The following is an 18,469-nucleotide window of genomic DNA, read 5'->3' on the forward strand; positions in this document are numbered from 1 at the left end:
CAAACTTGTAGTCAATTCAATTCAAATTACCTTTATTGGCATGAATGTGTAACAACAATATTGCCAAAGCATCATACATACAACATAAGAACAATCAATATACATTTAATTAAACAAGTAATTAAAGCATGTGTTTGTGTTAAAAAATAAAAATATATTAAAAATTAAAATTAAATAAATTAAATAAAACATTAAGCGTGTGTGTGTGTGTGTGTGTGTGTGTGTGTGTTAAAAAAATAAAAATATATTAAAAATAAAATAAATACATAATACTGTAAACGTGTGTGTGTGTGTATATGTAAATGTAAATGCTCCGTACTTGTATAGCGCCTTTCTAGTCTTTTCGACCACTCAAAGCGCTTTTACACTACATCTGCATTCACCAGTCACACACATTCATACTCTGAGCCTAAGTGCTCAAACGGAAACTAACATTCACACTCATTCATACACTGGCGGAATAGCCGCCAGGGGCAAATCGGGGTTCAGTATATTGCCCAAGGACACTTCGACACGCAACCAGGGGGAGCCAGGGATCGAACCGCCGACCTTCCGATTAACAGCCAACCCGCTCTACCTCCTGAGCCACAGCCGCCCCGATATTAATAGACAAAAAATACAAAAAATAATTTATTGATTAAAAAATAATAATAATAATAATTTAAAAAAAAGAAAGAAATCACTATCAAATGTAAAAACAAAACAATTATATATAAAATAAATATCAAGCAATCAAAATAATAATAATTTGAAAGTGATATAGTCTTCATCCCAGTCCAACGCTGACTCAAGTGGCAATTTTTCAGATTTTGTGAGGGTCTCTCTGGAGACATAAAAGACTTCATTCAGCCCATCACCTGTGCGACAAAGAAGAAATCTATGAATTTTATTGAATTGGTGTTGCGGAAATGGACATTATACTAGATTTTACCATGTATACTGTTTACAGTTAAATCCACCTGCTTCAGTGTGTTTTTTACCTAGACTTTATTAGTGACGGGCCTGTATTTGTTCAAGCTGGCCACGCCCCCGGCTATTATTGGAGACTCAAATTATTTGAATATTTGCTTTAAAATGAGAATTTACTGTAGCTCTCCTTTTCCATGTGTCCCGTGTGCTTCAGGTATGGACAGCTCCAATGACGTAGCTCTGTACTCGGGCCTGGGAGCCGGGATCATCGCTGTGGCAATCCTTGTAGTGGCCGTCATGCTGTACAGGAAGAACCACAGTGAATATGGCGTGGACGTCATCGACTCCTCTGCGCTCGCCGGGGGTTTCCAGTCGTTCAACTTCAAGACCACCAGACAAGGTAAGAGAGAGTGCCCTCAGCTCCGCGCTGACATGTGCTGACAACCACAAGGCCAAAAGGCAGCGTCATCAAAGACCTTTCACACAGGGCCGCCCCCTTGATTGATGACAGTTGTTTGCATCGAGCAAAATGGCGTGCAGCCTCCCTATCTGCTTAGGATTTATACCTCCATAATCAGTGAAAGGACCTGTCCTTCTATTTTGACAGACCTGCTCCTCTGTTATTGTGAAGTAGGAGATAATCAATCTCTGATAGAGACCGGCGCCGCTTCACCCCCTCCCCGCGGACCACACATTTGACTGTCAGGCAACCAATCTCTTCCATCAGATTACACTGGCCTAAACCACTGATGGATAAATGTGAGGGGTATGGAACAGTGAACATCAATTCAATTTTTGTTGTGCACAGCAATAACTTCTGTTGGTTATGTGACTGCGGCTGTCCCGGCCAGCCTTGCTACAGGCATTCATATTGCTGTCACTGACACTTCTGGGTTAGCGCAAGTGATAGCCATCGTGGCGAGGGGTGATCCATCCTCGCCGCCGCATTGACAGCGCAGCGAGAAGCCCTGCCAGAGCCCACGCTGTGCCCCCCGCTCCCCCAAGGCCCGGGGAGTCGGTCAAGCTCCAGCCTTGTAACGCGATTGGAAGAGTGTGAGGAAAAGAAGGGGGGCTGGGAGGTGGCTTCAGCTGGGTCTACATTCAGCATGTCATCAATCCTATTTAAATAGGCCAGCTTTCTCCGCAGCCTGCCTGCTGTGCCCTCCACCGGCCACAATCACTCCTTTCCATTTTCCTCTCTATCAAGCCCGGTCAAGGCTCCCCATGAAATCTAAAACACTTCCTCAGCCGCAGTTTGATTTGGAGGAAGTTGCTGTGGCGTATTAGCCCACTTCTGACCTGATTGTGTTGCTTTACATTTACATTTTACCATCCTTGCCATAAACATAGCAGGAAATTAAGCATTTCCTCTAGGGGGGAACTCCTCTAAAGGTGTGTGTTTAATCGCAAATCAGTAGCTTTTTCAGGCGTATTAATCACAAGAAAAAAAAACTTAGATTCTGAAAGAAGTACTTAAATGCTTTCGGATGGCTCTCCACAGCCGGAACGGCTGTAAGGCAGACTGCTGAATGAGTCTTCGGACCTGACCCTGTCTCTCCACATTACTTCTCCTTCTGAGTGATTTTTAATCAGAGGCCCAATTCCAAACCTATCCCTCAAGGTATTCAACCTGAGGTACATTTCATTAACTTCTCTCATCTCACCACTGCCATTCCATTTTCGCTGCGCCATTCTTAAAGATGCACACTCAAGCGATAATCAGATCATTCTCCACTCGACCGGAGGGGAGAAAATTTTGCCAGTGATCGAATGTCAGCTGCAGAAGGGTAATGTCCACTGGGCTGCAGCTTCGACCGAGAGCTGGAGTATCTGCAGAGTCGCTTGTAGGTTCTCTGTCACTATTAAACTGTTTAAAATGAAAAATGCATCTTTTCATTTTTCATGGAACATTATTTTAGTTTAGGCTCAAACCCTGCAATGATGTAATACTGGAAGCTGAAATGAACCTTATCCACCGTTAGGGCTGAAATGATTAGTAGATCTGTGGATTTGGTGATCAACAGAAAATGATGGCCAAATATTTTCATAATCGATAAATCTTCCAAGGACAACTGTTTCGCTTTGGGTTTTGCACTGTTGGCCAGACACTGGACGATGAAACCTTCATGGTGAACTGTGACTGGGATTTTCCCTATTTCCTGACATTTACAGTGTTTAACGATTACTTTGAGTTTCAATATGCTAAACTCATAACACAAAATGCTGTATTCCCTCTTTTGACCTTAACAGATAAAAACAAATGAAGTCATACAAAATCATGCAAAAACAGCAGTAATGAGTGAGTAAGTCACTGTCTGTGTGTGAGAGAGAGGGACACAGAGAAAGTGCGCTCTGTGTCTTTATTCTTATAGCGTAGGCTAACTAAAACAGCAAGTTATTATTACCTTTCCTTTGTTAATGCTAGGAGACCAAAGTGCAGGACTGCGGAGGAGGAGGAGACTGGAGTTAGATAAAAGAAGAATATTTATTGCAGGGTTGAAGGGATCGGATATTGAGCCGAGGAAGATCGAGGCAGGCTGTAAGACCAGATGCTGCAAAACCTGGTTGGTGGTTGCTGTGCAGAGCAGGGGGGAGCCGTAGCTGAGAGTCCCTAATGTGGGAGGCTGAGCCGAGCAGGTCCAGAGCAGAATCCAGAATAGTTCAGCCAGGCTCTATATCCAGGAGCGGAACTAAAAACAACACGATATTATGCAGAATTTGGTTTTAACTTTTATTATAGCGACAAAATGTTCTTCTTCTACAATAGGCCTAGTATAATTATTTAAATGTGATCCTTATGTTGTTGTTGTACAGATAAGTAATGAAATTAAGCAACTGTAAATCAATTTCTCTCAATTAAGGGCGTACTCACACTAGGTCCGCTTGCCTTGTACCGTGCCTGAGCACGATTGTACCCCTTCCCCACTTCCTTGCTGGCCTGCGCTCACACTGCGCCTAACTGTCCGAGCCGGAGCATCACTCCAGTGTTTCCCATACATTGATTATTTGTGGCGACCCGTCACAGCACCAACGCTGACCGCCACATATTGAGTTTTGATTTTTTTCTTTACTAGGCCTATTTAAAATTGTGTTTGACTGCAGAGCTGCAGGCAGCGCGCATATTCTCTCAGCACCTCATCTCGGTCGCTCCCTCTCTCTCTTATGAACACCGCTGCACACAACATAAAGCTGTCAGTGTGGAGATCCACCTTAAAAAAAGTTATTAGCGAGCATGTTTAGAGGCTAACTAATAAGGAATCTATGTTATGGTTAAATCACAGCTGGGTTACCGAGATTAGCACTGAACTCCACCAGTTAACTGTTGGTGGATTGTGGTTTTTATTGACAGCAACATCAAACATGAGAGGTTTAAACTTCTAAATACAGTAATTAGCAATGCTTGCTCACCACGGTAATTAAATAAGGAGAAATACTGCACAGATTCTGTGAGCTGTACACACAGTAACAAGCACTGAAACTGTATTCTGAGGAGTGAACATTTAGTGTAGTGCACTTTGTATGTAAGGACAGCATGCTGTGTGTGAAAGTAGGAAGTAAGTCAGTTTGGCACTTTGCTAAAGACATTTGCACATTGAAACTCTGGCGTGAAAGGTGTATTAGACTTAATGATTAACAGATTAGTCGAAAAAAAGAATGAACAGATGAATTAATAATGAAAACATTGATTAGTTGCAGCCCCACTCACTGTAATTCACTTTGTATAGGAGGGGCAGCACAGTTACTAAAATGTGAATACATTTCTGGTCATGTTCTGTATCTTAGAATGCTAAGAAGACAAAAACAAGGAAAAGTTGAGTTTTGAAGAACAAGTCAAAACCAACACACCCCAGAAAGCTCATCACAAATCACGCCCCCGGTAATTAACGATTTCCCTAAAAATAAAACAACATTAGCCTCCCGCCTTGCACCCCTCGCCAGGCAACAGCTGGGCAGCAAGGACTCAGTGACTTCGGCGTTATCTTGGCACGGCTCGCCCAGGGGCACTGCATGTCTGCAGTCTGCCAGATCGATGCGGCGCGCTCCTCACTCTTTTTGGCAGCGCCGTCACATCTAATGGCCACAGATGAAGAGCCCCCTCCACAGGCTGTTGGGTCCACACTGAAGGACTCCCCTCATTTACAGAGCAGTCACCTACACCCCTCCTGGCCCTCCCTCCTGTCCTTCAGGAGGACGACTCGGTGTCCAGAGGAGCTGACTCCAGCAGATGGATTATGGAGATCAAGCTGTGTGTGTGCTTGGTAATTAAATCTAATGCTTTGACCGTGACGCCGAGCCCTGGACCTTCTGTCCAGGTTGTGCTCCCTTACCTCTGATGCACTGGTCGCCTGCCCGGACATGTTGTTTTAATTGGTGCTGGAGCTTCACTGGTCAGCTGCAGGAAATGTGAGTGGAAAGAGTCCAGAGATGTGGCTCTTAAAACTGAATTACTGTTACCTGAGGACATCCAGGAATTGTACTCTTAATTCTGTAGATTGAAGGTGATTTTAATCTCATGTCTGCTTTTTGTAAAATAATATTGTAGAGTAATCTTCTGTATAGGCTGCAGATAGAAATGCCATGATAGAAAAATGACAAAAATGTCATGTATGTTTTTTTTTCAACTTTTTAGCTTTATAAAATTTCAACTTTTTTTTCTATATCAAGAAATGACAAAAAAAGAAAAAAACATAACCCGATCTTGACCTTATTTAGCTGTATCTGGGATGCCAGTGAATTTCATTATCCCACGTGAGTGCTGTTCAGGACACACAGGTCGGGCTTTGATTCATTAAGTTAACAAGTTCTCTACATAATGCAAGTCCCATGCGGGCAGCGCTTTTAGGTGAATGTGTGGCTATGCTGTCTGTCCTCTCTGTAGGCAACCCGCTGCTTCTCAACTCCTCGATGCAGCCCGACTTAACAGTGGGACGAACATACAGCACTCCGCTCTGCTTCCAGGACAGCGCAGACAAAGAGCTCTTTGACCCCCTGCCAGACATCAAGGTCAAAGTTCAGAGCTCCTTTATGGTTTCACTAGGTGTGGCCGAACGGGCAGAGTTCCATGCCAAAGCCCCGGCCGAGACCTTCCCGCGGGACCTGAGCCGGGACTACTGCAGTACCGCGGATGGACGCAAGAAGGGACTGCTCACCCTCAACGGGCCCTTCAGCGCCTGCAAAGAGCAGCTGAAGACCACCGGCGTGTTCGGCTACCCCGGAGGGCGGCTGGTGGTGCCAAACACTGGTAAGCTTTACAAAAAAGTAGACACAAGCGCAGACTGAGTTTGTTAGCAGAAAAAGCACTGCCTCAATCTATTTTTGGTGTTGATAATGAAAAGCAGCTCGCACACTGGGCACTCGGTGTCCGTAATGAGAGGCTGCAGTAACTTCTCATTATAGTAGCCATCATAAGCCAGTGCTGTTGAGCATGAGCTGCAGCCGTCCCAGAATGTCTCGCAAGCATCTTACATTTTCCACCAATTTTTCGGTTTGCTGCGTGTGTCCTTTTTTGTTGTGTTTTGACAGCGAACACACAAAAGTGGTACAGTGAACTTGTCTCAGCTTTAGAAAGTGGTAAGCTGCTAAAAAACAGATCCAAATCTGTGGCTTCCTGAAAGACTATAAATAGTCTTAACAAAGTGGATTTTTTTCATTTGGATATATGAATAAAGTGGAACCTCTTCTTGGTTGGGTTATTAAAACTCTCAAGTTCCTAGAGACAGTACAGAGGACATGCCACTGGTGTCCTCAGTGGAAGTTACAGCCCAATCATTTAGCGTTACTAACAATAATCCTCAAAGCACTACTTTGGAAGAGCTCACAGCTTCACTGAAAGTGTTGGTTTTCTTTAAAAGGCGATGTCAATAAATTCATTTGTTTACATGGGGAATAGTAGAAGGACAGAAAAAACAAATCCTCCAGGTGCTCCTGTACTTACATTGAGCAAATCTGTGATCATTCCACTGACAAAAATTTGTCTTTTTTTGTTTTTCAGTTTTCTATTGTTTGTACCATAAGATTAAATAGAACCCAGGTCAGAATATCTCTTTTTGGTCTGTGTAATGCATAATCATTAATGATTTAAGCTCCCCAATGGTGTCCATATCTAATCATTTGCTCGAACCTTCAGTTAGAACATAAATCAGCACATATGCATGTACTGTATATGAACACACATACAACATGAATACATGCCAAAGAAATACAAATGAAAATAAATATAAAGCATACTAAAAATGAAATGTGTGAAAAAATAATAAGGCATGTACACAAGTGTTAACAGTGTAACTCGGCCTGTCTAAGTTTGAGTTTCGGTAAGACATCCTTACTATATCACAACTACCAGTGCACTTACACACTCATTAGACACTATATATTGTAAGCTGTTGCTAAGATCCACCATTGCCGTTGCCAAGACAGGTAGCTGTTTGTTATCCCTCCACATCCTCGCAGGTTCTCTCAGGCAAACAGGGGTCACGCTGTCGTCACGTCACGCCTACACAAATGGAGCAATTGGAGGAGTTTGCATGGGCCGTTCCAGTTGTCAGCAGGTCAACAGTCCGTGCGTAGCGTTGCACTTACAGCCCTCTTCTGTGGTCCTCGGCTGGTGTGGAGGGGTGAAGTGAAATCAGCCTCCCGCGGTCGTCGTTCAGGCTGAGGGTCTGAGTTGAGGAGTCACTGCTGTGAAGTGCAGCACTCACACAGGCCTGTCTGCAGGGACCGCTATTCATTAGACTGAATAACCGGCCATATGCAGCACTTCGCTGCAGATTACCGAAGCTTTCTCCTCACCTTAGTGATATAGCACCAAAATAGGAACATTCTTTGTTTTTTTGCACATACTGACGTTACAGTGCTTTGAGTTCTCACGGCCGCTGTTGGGAAGTGAATTTTCTTTTTCTTTTTTTGTTAGTGCAAGACTTTTAACTTTTAACCACACGAGAATTCCAGTTGTATTTGACTTACTGTTGAGTGAGAAACTTCACACCTAGTTATTTCAGTCTGCACCAGCATGTGACACATAATGTTTATTTAATGAAAACAAACTGGTTAAAATGCACATTTCAGAGATGGCTGAGGTATTACAAAATATTCCCTTTCTATAAAGCTGCCAAAAACCTCTTTATCTGTCATCTTCCACTCTGCTCCTCTGAACGTTTTATTTGTAAAGCAGGGCTTTTATATGCTCTCTTCTCTTCAATATGAATGCTTCTCCAGTCGCTCAGAGGCAAATGAATAGTGTCAGGCAACAGTGGCTGGGCGGTGTTGCTCAGCAGAAATCTCCACTTGCTTTTTGAAAGATATTGCATGATGAAAAGTGTACCAAGCGTTGCTGGTTGGGAGATCAGAATTAATAGAAATGCTGTTTTAATTCTTCTGGATTGTGTCAGAAAAACTCTGTTTACAACTTGAATCAAATACTGGTTCTTCCATCTATGTATGTCTGATACTGATGCAACTGGAGACAAACCACTAAAGAGAGAATGAATTGGCTTTGAGGCGTACCCAAATCTATGACGTCAGTCTGATCGGTGAGAGAACATCACTGCAGTGAGCCAAGCAAAATTCAGCAGACACTCTTGTGTGTCTTGAGTTTCTTTTAAACCTGGTACCTACAGTAGCAGGCAGATATTTGACAATATAAAAGAAAAAATTTTCCCCTGTGATTTCTATGTCATATGAATACTTGCAAGATGTCGTTTTGTAGCTTGAGAAACCTCACTGAAAAGAAAATGAAAAGAGAAAATAGAGAGGAAGAAAAATGTTTTCTGCTAACTCCTCCTACACCATTTATTCAGACCGGTTCATTGACACTCATGATTAAAAATGTGTCAGAATGAATAAATAAGGTTTACTGGCGAATTACTTTCACATTGTGAAACACATTTAACAAAATTAGCAAACAGCTTTATTTGTTTAGCACATTTCATACACGGGGGATTCAAAAAGTGCTTTACATATAAGACAACTCCACCTGACTAGAACCTGAAAAAGTCAAGAAAATTTTACAAAAGCATTCAACATGACAGAATACAATTTACTGTGCATGCAAATAGTATCAAGATTAGTTGTAGTAGATTATATTACTTGTTGGGGTTTAAAACCTAGAACAGCTAGAGCCTGTGCTGTGTCAAAACAGGCACAGGTTCAGCTGGACTGCAGCCTGTTATGTTTTTTCAGTTCAGCAGACAAAATGAAGAAAAACTCAATGAAAACACTGCATCAATATACAGACGTTCACATTGCACATACTTACTGCGTGTCTGCAGGCTGTGGACGTGCTGGTTCATTTGTTCACACATTAAGTTGTTATGAATTGACCTCTTCAGTTAGTCTCTTTCTGCAGTCCAACATGAATTGAGGCCAAAGTGACACCTTTTAAATGTAGTACGCAGTGACAATTATTACCAATGAGGACATTGCGAAATTATTTAAAGTTTTATAAATGAATAAAAATCTGACTTAAGATCTGATCAAAGCTTGTGACTTTGGCGTGGGAGATTGCTGTTCACAACCTGTTTTCTACCAACAGTCAGTGCTGTTTTCTTTTAACCAAGAAGGTTTCCTAACAAGCAATTATGTTTCTAAACTTAACCTTAGTGATAGCAGGTCAGAAAACAGTCATATAGTATTTTGTTGTAACTTTAACAGGTTTTGGAGGGCGATGGCGAACTATGCATTTAGTGTTTCATTTTAAAGGACAGTCAGAGCAATTTGACATACTAGAACCTAAACAAATGTCACTGTTAACAGCCAATCAAAATTCAGAAACCCTTACAATAGATGTGAATGTGTGCGTCCAATCCTGTGTAAGTATTTTATATTCAGTGATGGTCAGTGTATGCATGTGCCATGATAAATATTAAATGTTTTTGTTATATTTCTAGAAAATAATCAGGTATTTCTACTAAAAGTCATATTGGAACAGTTCATTTTGACACCTACATTTGGTTCACTTTATTCTTTAATATGCCACAGTTCATTCGAGTAAAATTATGCTCTCAAATAACACTCCCATAACCCCTGCATGAAAGACAAGCCTTTTCTCCTACACTGTCAGGCTGTTGGAGTTGTTGCTGTTGACACATTTGTGTGTGTTTTCCAGGGGTCAGCCTGCTGGTGCCTCATGGAGCCGTGGCTGAAAATATGTCCTGGGAGATGTACATGGTGATCAATCAGGGAGAGTCAAGGTGAGGCCAGAGTTTACCCAAATATCATTTCAAGCATCTGTCTGTCTGTCAGTCTCCCTCCATCTTATCATCCATCTCCCCTGACTCTCTATCGTCTGTCCTCACCGTCCTGTTCCTCTCTAATTATTTACCATCCTCTGTTACTGCCACTCAGTAAGACCTTCACTTCTCAACACATAGTTATCTTACTGGAGCAGATTATAAAGTTATAAGTTTAACGCATTCTATCATTGGTGGCTTAATTAATACAGAATTAGAATCAAGCTCGCTGATGACCAAAAAAATATGTTTTCTTACTGTTTATTGTCTGTGCTGAGTTCAGCTTAATGGGCCTGTGTTCTTTCTTATCATACCTACTCCACTCATTGTTTCTTTCAAGTATGAAATAAAAAGATTTTCAAGCTTTAGAGATAAATTGGAGGATTGATTGTGTTAGTGCTTTAGTGCTGATTCAATTAGTCAATGAGTAAGTACATGTTTGGATTAAGCAGGACACATTATGAATGACTGTAAGTAAACACAGCAGATACCTCAGTTAGCTTGAAGGAGACCTATTATACTGCATTTCCAGTCCTGGAGCATGTTACCAGGCTGCTGTTGCCGCTGGGCGGTACAGACAGACTGAGCGTTGCTGTGCTGTTGCTGTGCAGAGCAAATTACCATATATGGAACACCGGCTTCGTCTAACTCCGTATGATGTCAAACGAAGCCGTTGGTAGAAAAAGCAGTTCCAAAGGTTTTGGCTCGAAAGAATTTCTTTTAATACTTTTACCTCATTATTTGTAGCTTTGGCCATGTTTAACATGAACATCCAACATTGTAACATTGTAGATAAGTCATAAAATATGGAAAAGCATAATAGGTCTCCTTTAAGAAACTTTTTGGTAATTCTTTGCAGCTGTCACTTGCGAAAGCGCTGACTTGAGAACAAAGATTGTGTGAGCAGTATAACCTAAACAGGGTAAGCTGCCATCAAAAGAAAGTTTTCCTTTCAGTAAATACAGTTTTGCTCTCTTGTTCTCAAAAAGATTAATTGCAGAGCCAAAGGTTTGCTCTCACATGTGTTACATGTATTTACCCCATAGTTGTGCTCTGTGTAATTTCATTGTTAATAAATATCTTTGTTAGACAAAAAAAGATACCTGAAGATGGAGTCTTGCTCACTTATGATGGGCAAAGTATTTTTTTTATTTTGTTTTACTTTTTATAAACTTTAAAAGGATAAGGCTGGTATTGTAGTTTATACTTCAGATCATCAACAAATCCCATGAAAAGACCAAACTGACAACGTGTCAGTCTGTTTGTCAATACTTTCTTGACTTCCCTGCCCTGTCAGTGGCTGTCAGCTCCAAGTTCTGCTGAAGATATAAGTCGTAACTGACAGCTCAGTAATTTCCTGAAACAGCTGGTCAGTTTTTAACAAAATGTACACATTTGTTTGGGACTATTTTCAGCTGTGAATTAATCCACATTTGGTGCTCTAGTGAGTATTTGGGGCAGCTGGACGGTGTAACTGCAGCATGTGTGTTCAAGGTAATGAAGGAGCAAAAGTGTGGATCATGTGTTTTTTATAGTTTTGAGTAGCACAAAGGAATACGAGCAGGCGTTGCATTAGGGCTGAACGATTTTGGAAAATAATCTAATTGCGATTATTTTTAGCAATATTGCGACAGCGATTTAATTTGCGATTAATTTTTAAGCTCTTTACCTTCTGTATTATTCAAAAAGGGCAAACAGTAAATCAGTGTATACTATGACCAACACAATATTAGAAAACAGAATAATGTTCTTTCTTGTGTTATGATGAATTAGGTAGAATTATTATTGAGCAATGGTGGAGAAGATATATAAAATAATAATAATATGAGAAAGATAGTTTGAGTCAAGTCATGGCATTAAATAATATGATATAATATCATCAGGTCGGCCTACAGACCACAAGAAAAACTAAGTTTAATACAGTGTGTTATAAAGTAAGCGCTCAATACAAAACCCACAGTTCAACAACCAATTAATGCGTCCTTATCTCAGTTCAAATCTCCTCAGTCCATCTGTCTGTATTCCAGTAAGCAAACAAAAAATACTCAGTTTGAGGTACAATTCAAAAGTTGGCCAACAAAAATAAAACCAAGTGTCGCCTCTCGTGTTTAATAGACAAGCTTAGTAATTCACTGATGATTCTTTTTTTTAAATTAATGATAAAATGAATTAAAAAATCACTTGATTATGCAAGTAGTTTTTAGTTGCCCATATGTTTGGCTGTTTATACTATGAGCAGGCTGCTAAATTGTGTTTGCTTACAAACATACAGAGGGTAGGTGTGTGACCCTCCCCATGGCCGTCCCCACATCTCTGTATGTTTACCGGCGGGCTGTGTGACAGATGGGCCCAGCGAGCACCACATCCTAGCTCCCACTTCCTATAGGAGTCCTCTAGATGTCACGATATGGGTGTTCATTTCCAGAACCCCCTCACAGGTGGTAGTCTGGGCTTTGATGTCCCAGCTGCTGTGGAGAATCTCTGCTTACACTGCTCGATCCCGGGGGCTCTGCAATGGAGTCTTTCATTAAGCCAACGGACTCGTAGGAAGCAAAGTCAAACCTCCAATCCTCCAATCTCTTTTTGAGAGAGTCAATATGTAGTTATGTACTCCACTTGGTGTCAACAATGTGGCGCTCCGGATAGAGTCACGACCCGGGAAGCTTGTTTAAACGATGATGAATGCAGTGATGAATGGAGCTGCGGGCCCTGATGGACATGCACGGCGGAATAGAAGGTGCAGACGTCTCCCGAGGCCTTTCATCTTGGCAGTACGAGCATTATGTATTCTGCTCACAGCTAGGTAATGACCCTTGGATGGACTGAGCTTCTCTCCGGGGGGGTTTTGCACGCTCTTCCCCGCGGAGAGCCACAAGGATTTGCAGTTTCCTCTGAAGTGTCACTGTTTATTCACACCGCTCCGCTTGAACAAAGTGGTGAAAGAAAAGAGACCCCATGAAATGCACACATTAGCGGTACAAATGACAGGGTTGTGGATCGCCTTGACAGGGCACTGAAATAAAAAAGATGCAAACAGCACCATAAGGAGCAAGTTACGCCTGTCATCATGACAGAGGGCTTTTGTATTTGAGGTCAATTTTTTAGGCAGTCAGTCAAGTTTCCCTTTTGAAGAAGTCTGATACGTGTTTTTTACTGCCCGCAAATCATGCAGAGCGGCTCTACTTTGTTCTCAACAGGGTTACAATGTGCTGTGCAGTACATAGAACCCCATGAATCACAAGCCTTTGCAGCAAATCATCTTTAGGCAGTGTTGTTGAAAGGTGTAGTGTATGTGTAATCCATGACGCCTTTATAAATCTTTACAAGAAGGTCTAGAGCTTCCTTCATCTCCTGTTATAGATTCTTTCCTGCCAGCACACAGTGTCTGGCTTCTCCCACTGGCTTATCTACCTTTGAAACACTTCAAAATATTTCAGGCTCCATCCTGACAGTATTTGGTTTTGACCATGGAGGTGCTTTTCAAGTGCTTATTATTTCCGTCGCACAGTGTGAGCGGAGAGATGTTTACTGTAGACAGCCATATTTCTCCCCGTGGTCTGTTGTGCTTGTCATCTCGCCAGCTGTCAATCACTGTCTACACCCTGGCAGGCCAGAGGACATGCAGAGAATCGCATCCTTTCTTTCCCGCTGCTGCGTCCAGCCCCAATCCCTGTTCAACCTCCTTCTCCACACCCTGATAGAGTCCCATTGAAGTTTATTTTTTAAAGATGTGTTCTTGGAGCTTTTCAAAGGCTCATCTAAATCTTCTGAAGGTGCGGTTTTGCTTAGGTCAGACATATTCCCTTTGCCTCTGAGATTTTATGAGCACTATGTATTGCAAGATAAATCCCTCAACCTATTGGTGCAGAACAGCTTTGTCATGGTAGGAAAAATTGCTTTTAACGATGAAACTAGTTTCCATATGTGTGTGTTATGAATGAGGCCCAGTTGAACACTAGAGATGTTATTTATTGTTGTCTAGACACTTCCAGACAAGTTTTATTCCATAAATCTCTTAAAACTCACAAAGTACATAGCAGAGTTTGAGGGCTAAAATGATAATCTAATATACATGGTTGTCAGTAGAAGTGCACCAGTGCATAGGTGTGACATAGCTTCCTGCTTGGATGCCTGGCCCTCTAGCCAGAGTCCAGGCTGCCCACGGTGACTGACCCAGCTGATCTGTTTTTCTGGAAGTGGCAGCTCCTGCTTTTAAGCCATCAGCTCTCATGGTCCATAGATCTCACAGCACAGGTCTCGGGTTGGACACATTGCTCATGGTTTCAGTCCAGAGCGCACAACTCTCTGTCCCTACCAAGGTGACATTATACTTTAGAAAAGTGTAGAGCTGTCAAACTTCAAACTGAGATCCATCTTGATCTGAAATGTTTGACTGCTCCAGAGGTGGAACAATTCATCTATCACTTCTACGGTATGTTGAGGACAATGACATTCCCCCTTCTTGTCTGTTATGTATGGCTTATGTGGCGTAGCATTGTTCTAGGTCACCCTCTCTTTATTGCAGCACTTCTTTTTTACATGTTGTACATGGTGTAATAGCCAGCTAGTATCTCAAAGTCAGACTTGCTCAATAGCATCACATTCATAATTTAACTGTAGATTTCGAGGCAGATGGCCGCCCATCCTGGGTCATAGTTCTGCTCAAGGTTTCTACCTGTTAAAAGGAAGATTTTCCTTGCCTCTGTCCCCAAGTTCTTGTTCATTGTTGGGTCCCTGTTAATAACTAGACCTGCTCTTCGAAAAGTCCAATGAGACAACTCATGTTGTGAATTGGTGCTATTTAAATAAAAATGAATTTAAATGAAATTGTATTTATTGCTCACACACTTTTCATTATTACTCAGGTAAACACTGCAAAAGAGAACTGAAAACTCAAAAATGGACAGTTACCATAAATTCTGACATGATGGTCATGGCCTTGATTTAACTGCCCAAAGAACTCTTTATTTAAAACAGTTAGTTTTTTATTTTAATTCCCCCTGTTTTTAATACATATATTTTATTATATATAAGTAACACAAATCACTGTTTACTGCTCTGCTCCCATTTATTCAAGTCAAAAGTGAAAACACAATTATACATGTTTCTATAAATGTTATAGATACAGTCAACACTTCACACACATGTTAGACACATCGTGTTTCTCATGGCTAATTACATGTCAGTATGTACATGTACTAGTAGAAAAATCACATCAATGAAATCCAAACATTAGCTATTGATTTGTAATGCCATGTTTGCCAATGTTTTATTTTGGGCTGATGTTGATGCTAGAGAACAGCTCCTAGCGCATCCATAGATAAAAAAGAAGATTGAATGTGCTTATTAAATGAAAACAAAAGTAGTTGTCTTGCGTTAAAGCGTAAACAGATGGGCTGACTGCCCAACATCGATTGACAAGGCCCCAACACAAAATCAACCAGGTCTCCAAAATGAAAGTTTTAATGACGTGTTTATAGGTTTTATTTCTTTAAATACCTATAGAAACTTTAAAACATTTAAAGTTTGTTTTAAAGGGATGGAAATTGATTTTCAGTATGGTCATCATCTTTTCCAATTTTGTTGAAACAGACCCACAACTCAGCTAACATCTATACGCACACGCATCTCTGTCTTTTATTGACTTTATCAAAACCACTTTGGAGAGTGAACAATTCACTGGTAAGCATTCAGGTTCCTTTGATGAACTCAGCACCAATAGCCAGTAGGTGATTTGGGGGGGGGGCATCCCCCTTGTTAGGAAAATGACCAATATGAGTTCCCCCTGTTAACCTGCCATTCACCCTCTCCTTCCCCTAGGAGGGGTTGTTTAGTGGAATATGTTGGTCTAGTCTGGCGAACTCATTGATCCTTTATCTGACTGAGGTTTGTGCAAGTTAGAATCTATAGCCCTGACCAGGCTCTGAAATATCTGCAGCCTAACTGCTGTATATTGATAAATCCATGGCGCTGTCTGTGGTGCTGAAGTAGCAGAAGATGTAATTGCGTCTTTTTCTCTTAGTCCCCGCCTTTCAGTCAGTTTTGTCCTGAATCGATAATATTATGTTAAGTATATACGACAAATACTCAATTCTGTACTGTTTTGTAGCTTATATACTCTATGAAGTAGTGTCACCTTGTCAAGGTGTAGTCGTGAAGGTCTCCCATTGGGCAATCACTGACTGCCAATAGCAATGAGCCTGATAAGTTGCAAAGACAGTTTGAGTAGTAGTATGTAAGTACATACATAATACAATTATGGATAATATTATCAGCAATATTAATACATGTAATAACTGGTTGTTTAACATCAGCCAAACATTGCCCCTAACAGTAACTGTCTAAGTTTTTATCATCACTGTCTGCAGTACAAAAGCTAGAAAAATATACAATAATGCCTCAACTTGACAAAACACTGTTTGTATGCCAATTACACAAGCACTTCAAGCATTTAGTCAACTTCAGTGATTTCAGATGTTATTTTTGGTTTATCTGAGTGGCACTCTCAATGATAAGTCACCAAATAGCATGGTGAGTTGTTTCAAGTGATTAGCCTTGTTGCTTACACTCATTTCAGTCAGGTGGGTTGAAGTACGACAAGGTCTGGCACTAGAGATGAAGTGGTATCAAAGTTAGTTGAATAGTCATTATGGTGGTATTATAAATCAAGGCACAGACAGATCAGTGATTAGTTTAAGTTATTGTTAATGGTTTACAGAGCAGTTCTTTCAATCAAGTAACTTTGCCAGGCCTTAATTACTGAAGTTGTTCTAATGAATGCCTTGCAGTTAAGACTTTGCAGTTGAAAGACGAAACTAGCACAGAAGATAGATGTTGATAGATGCTATGAATGATCAAAGCAGGAGAACTTACACTGCATGTCTTAGCCGGAGATAGTAGCAATGCACGGAGCTTCACCTCTAGATGCCTGAGTGATTAATGTATCCGTGCACCACATAAGGTGTCTGCATCAACTTAGAAATGGACAAAAGCACAGTGGGACAAACAGGTGGGAGACTACAAGCAAATAAAGGTGAAGCTAATGGAGCGTGCTAATATGTGCATTTATTAAGCCCGTCGTCTCCTCTCCCAGCCCAATCTGCCACTTTGCACAGCTCCCCGGGTCCCCGAGGAGTGAGTCATCGCTCACTTAAAATGATGCACCTCATGTAGAAAATGAAGAAGCTGCACATAAAGCCCTTCATCGTGATGACAAGTGGAATTGAGAAGAGTCTGCTAGCCTCGGGCACTTCTTTAAGGTTGCCGCTGGACTCTCGGGACCCCGAGATGGAGGCTACTTAAGGAGCATGTAATCTGCTCCTTGCCTACACTTTACATTAAATGTGTGATCGGGCTCATTGCTGTTGGCTGAGGGATCGAGAGCTCTCTCCGGACCAGTCAAGAGCAGGGCTGCTGTTGACATAACAGAAAAACTGACTGTGGGCTGAGAGACGTAGGGAGGAGGGTGAGGTGGTTGTGCAATGAGATGGTACTTGCACCCCTGCAACATCTGACTGGGGCCCGATGTTGAGGCAGTAATTGGGAAGTCTGGAGTAGATGTCACCCGCTTTTAATTCAGATAATCTTTTGTAATATCCAAAGCAAGATACATTAGTAGAAGGGCTGACCCCGAATAGTCGAAGATTCAATGCTTTGATGGGTAGAGCGTGATTCAACTGTCAATCTCGAAACTTCGCAGCAAAATGAGGATCACAATTGCCATTTTGGCAACATCTTATTTAAAATACAACTATCAGTTTTCTCCCAATAGGTTAATGTACAGTGGGGGAAAAAAGTATTTGACCCCTTGCTGATTTTGCAGGTTTGCCCACTTACAAAGAATGCAACAATCTACAATTTTAATCATATGTACATTCTAACAGTGAAAGACAGAATCCCAAAGAAAATTCCAGAAAATCACATCATATGAATTTATAAAAATTGATAACCATCTGATGAGGAAAAACAAGTATATGACCCCCTACCAAACAGCAAGTATTCTGGCTCCTACAAGCCAGTTAGTCTTTCTTTAAGACACAGCCCCAATCCCAACCAATTATCTACATCAAATACACCTGCCTCACCTCGTTACCTGTATAAAAGACACCTGTCAACACCCAAACAACCAGCATCCAACATCACCACCATGGGCAAGACCAAAGAGCTTTCTACGGACATCAGGGACAAGATTGTTGATCTGCACAAGGCTGGGATGGGCTACAAGAGAATCGGAAAGCAACTTGGAGAGAAAAGATCAACTGTCGGTGCAGTTATCAGGAAATGGAAGAAGCACCACACCACCGCCAACCTCCCTCGGTCTGGGCCTCCACACA

At 41.5% G+C, this 18,469-nt stretch overlaps 1 protein-coding gene across 1 annotated transcript in view; it reads left to right on the forward strand.

Moving 5' to 3' along the window:
- The window catches only part of unc5db (unc-5 netrin receptor Db), a 191,885-nt gene that overhangs the window by 146,695 nt on the left and 26,721 nt on the right, over nt 1-18,469 (forward strand). Inside the window, exons 9-11 of the mRNA XM_046034066.1 lie at nt 1,124-1,309; nt 5,789-6,151; nt 10,013-10,098. Coding sequence (XP_045890022.1) covers nt 1,124-1,309; nt 5,789-6,151; nt 10,013-10,098 — 635 coding nt within the window. The remainder of the gene's footprint in view (nt 1-1,123; nt 1,310-5,788; nt 6,152-10,012; nt 10,099-18,469) is intronic.

This window comes from Micropterus dolomieu, linkage group LG21 (genome assembly GCF_021292245.1).
Source record: "Micropterus dolomieu isolate WLL.071019.BEF.003 ecotype Adirondacks linkage group LG21, ASM2129224v1, whole genome shotgun sequence".
NCBI classification, from domain to species: Eukaryota; Metazoa; Chordata; class Actinopteri; order Centrarchiformes; family Centrarchidae; genus Micropterus; species Micropterus dolomieu.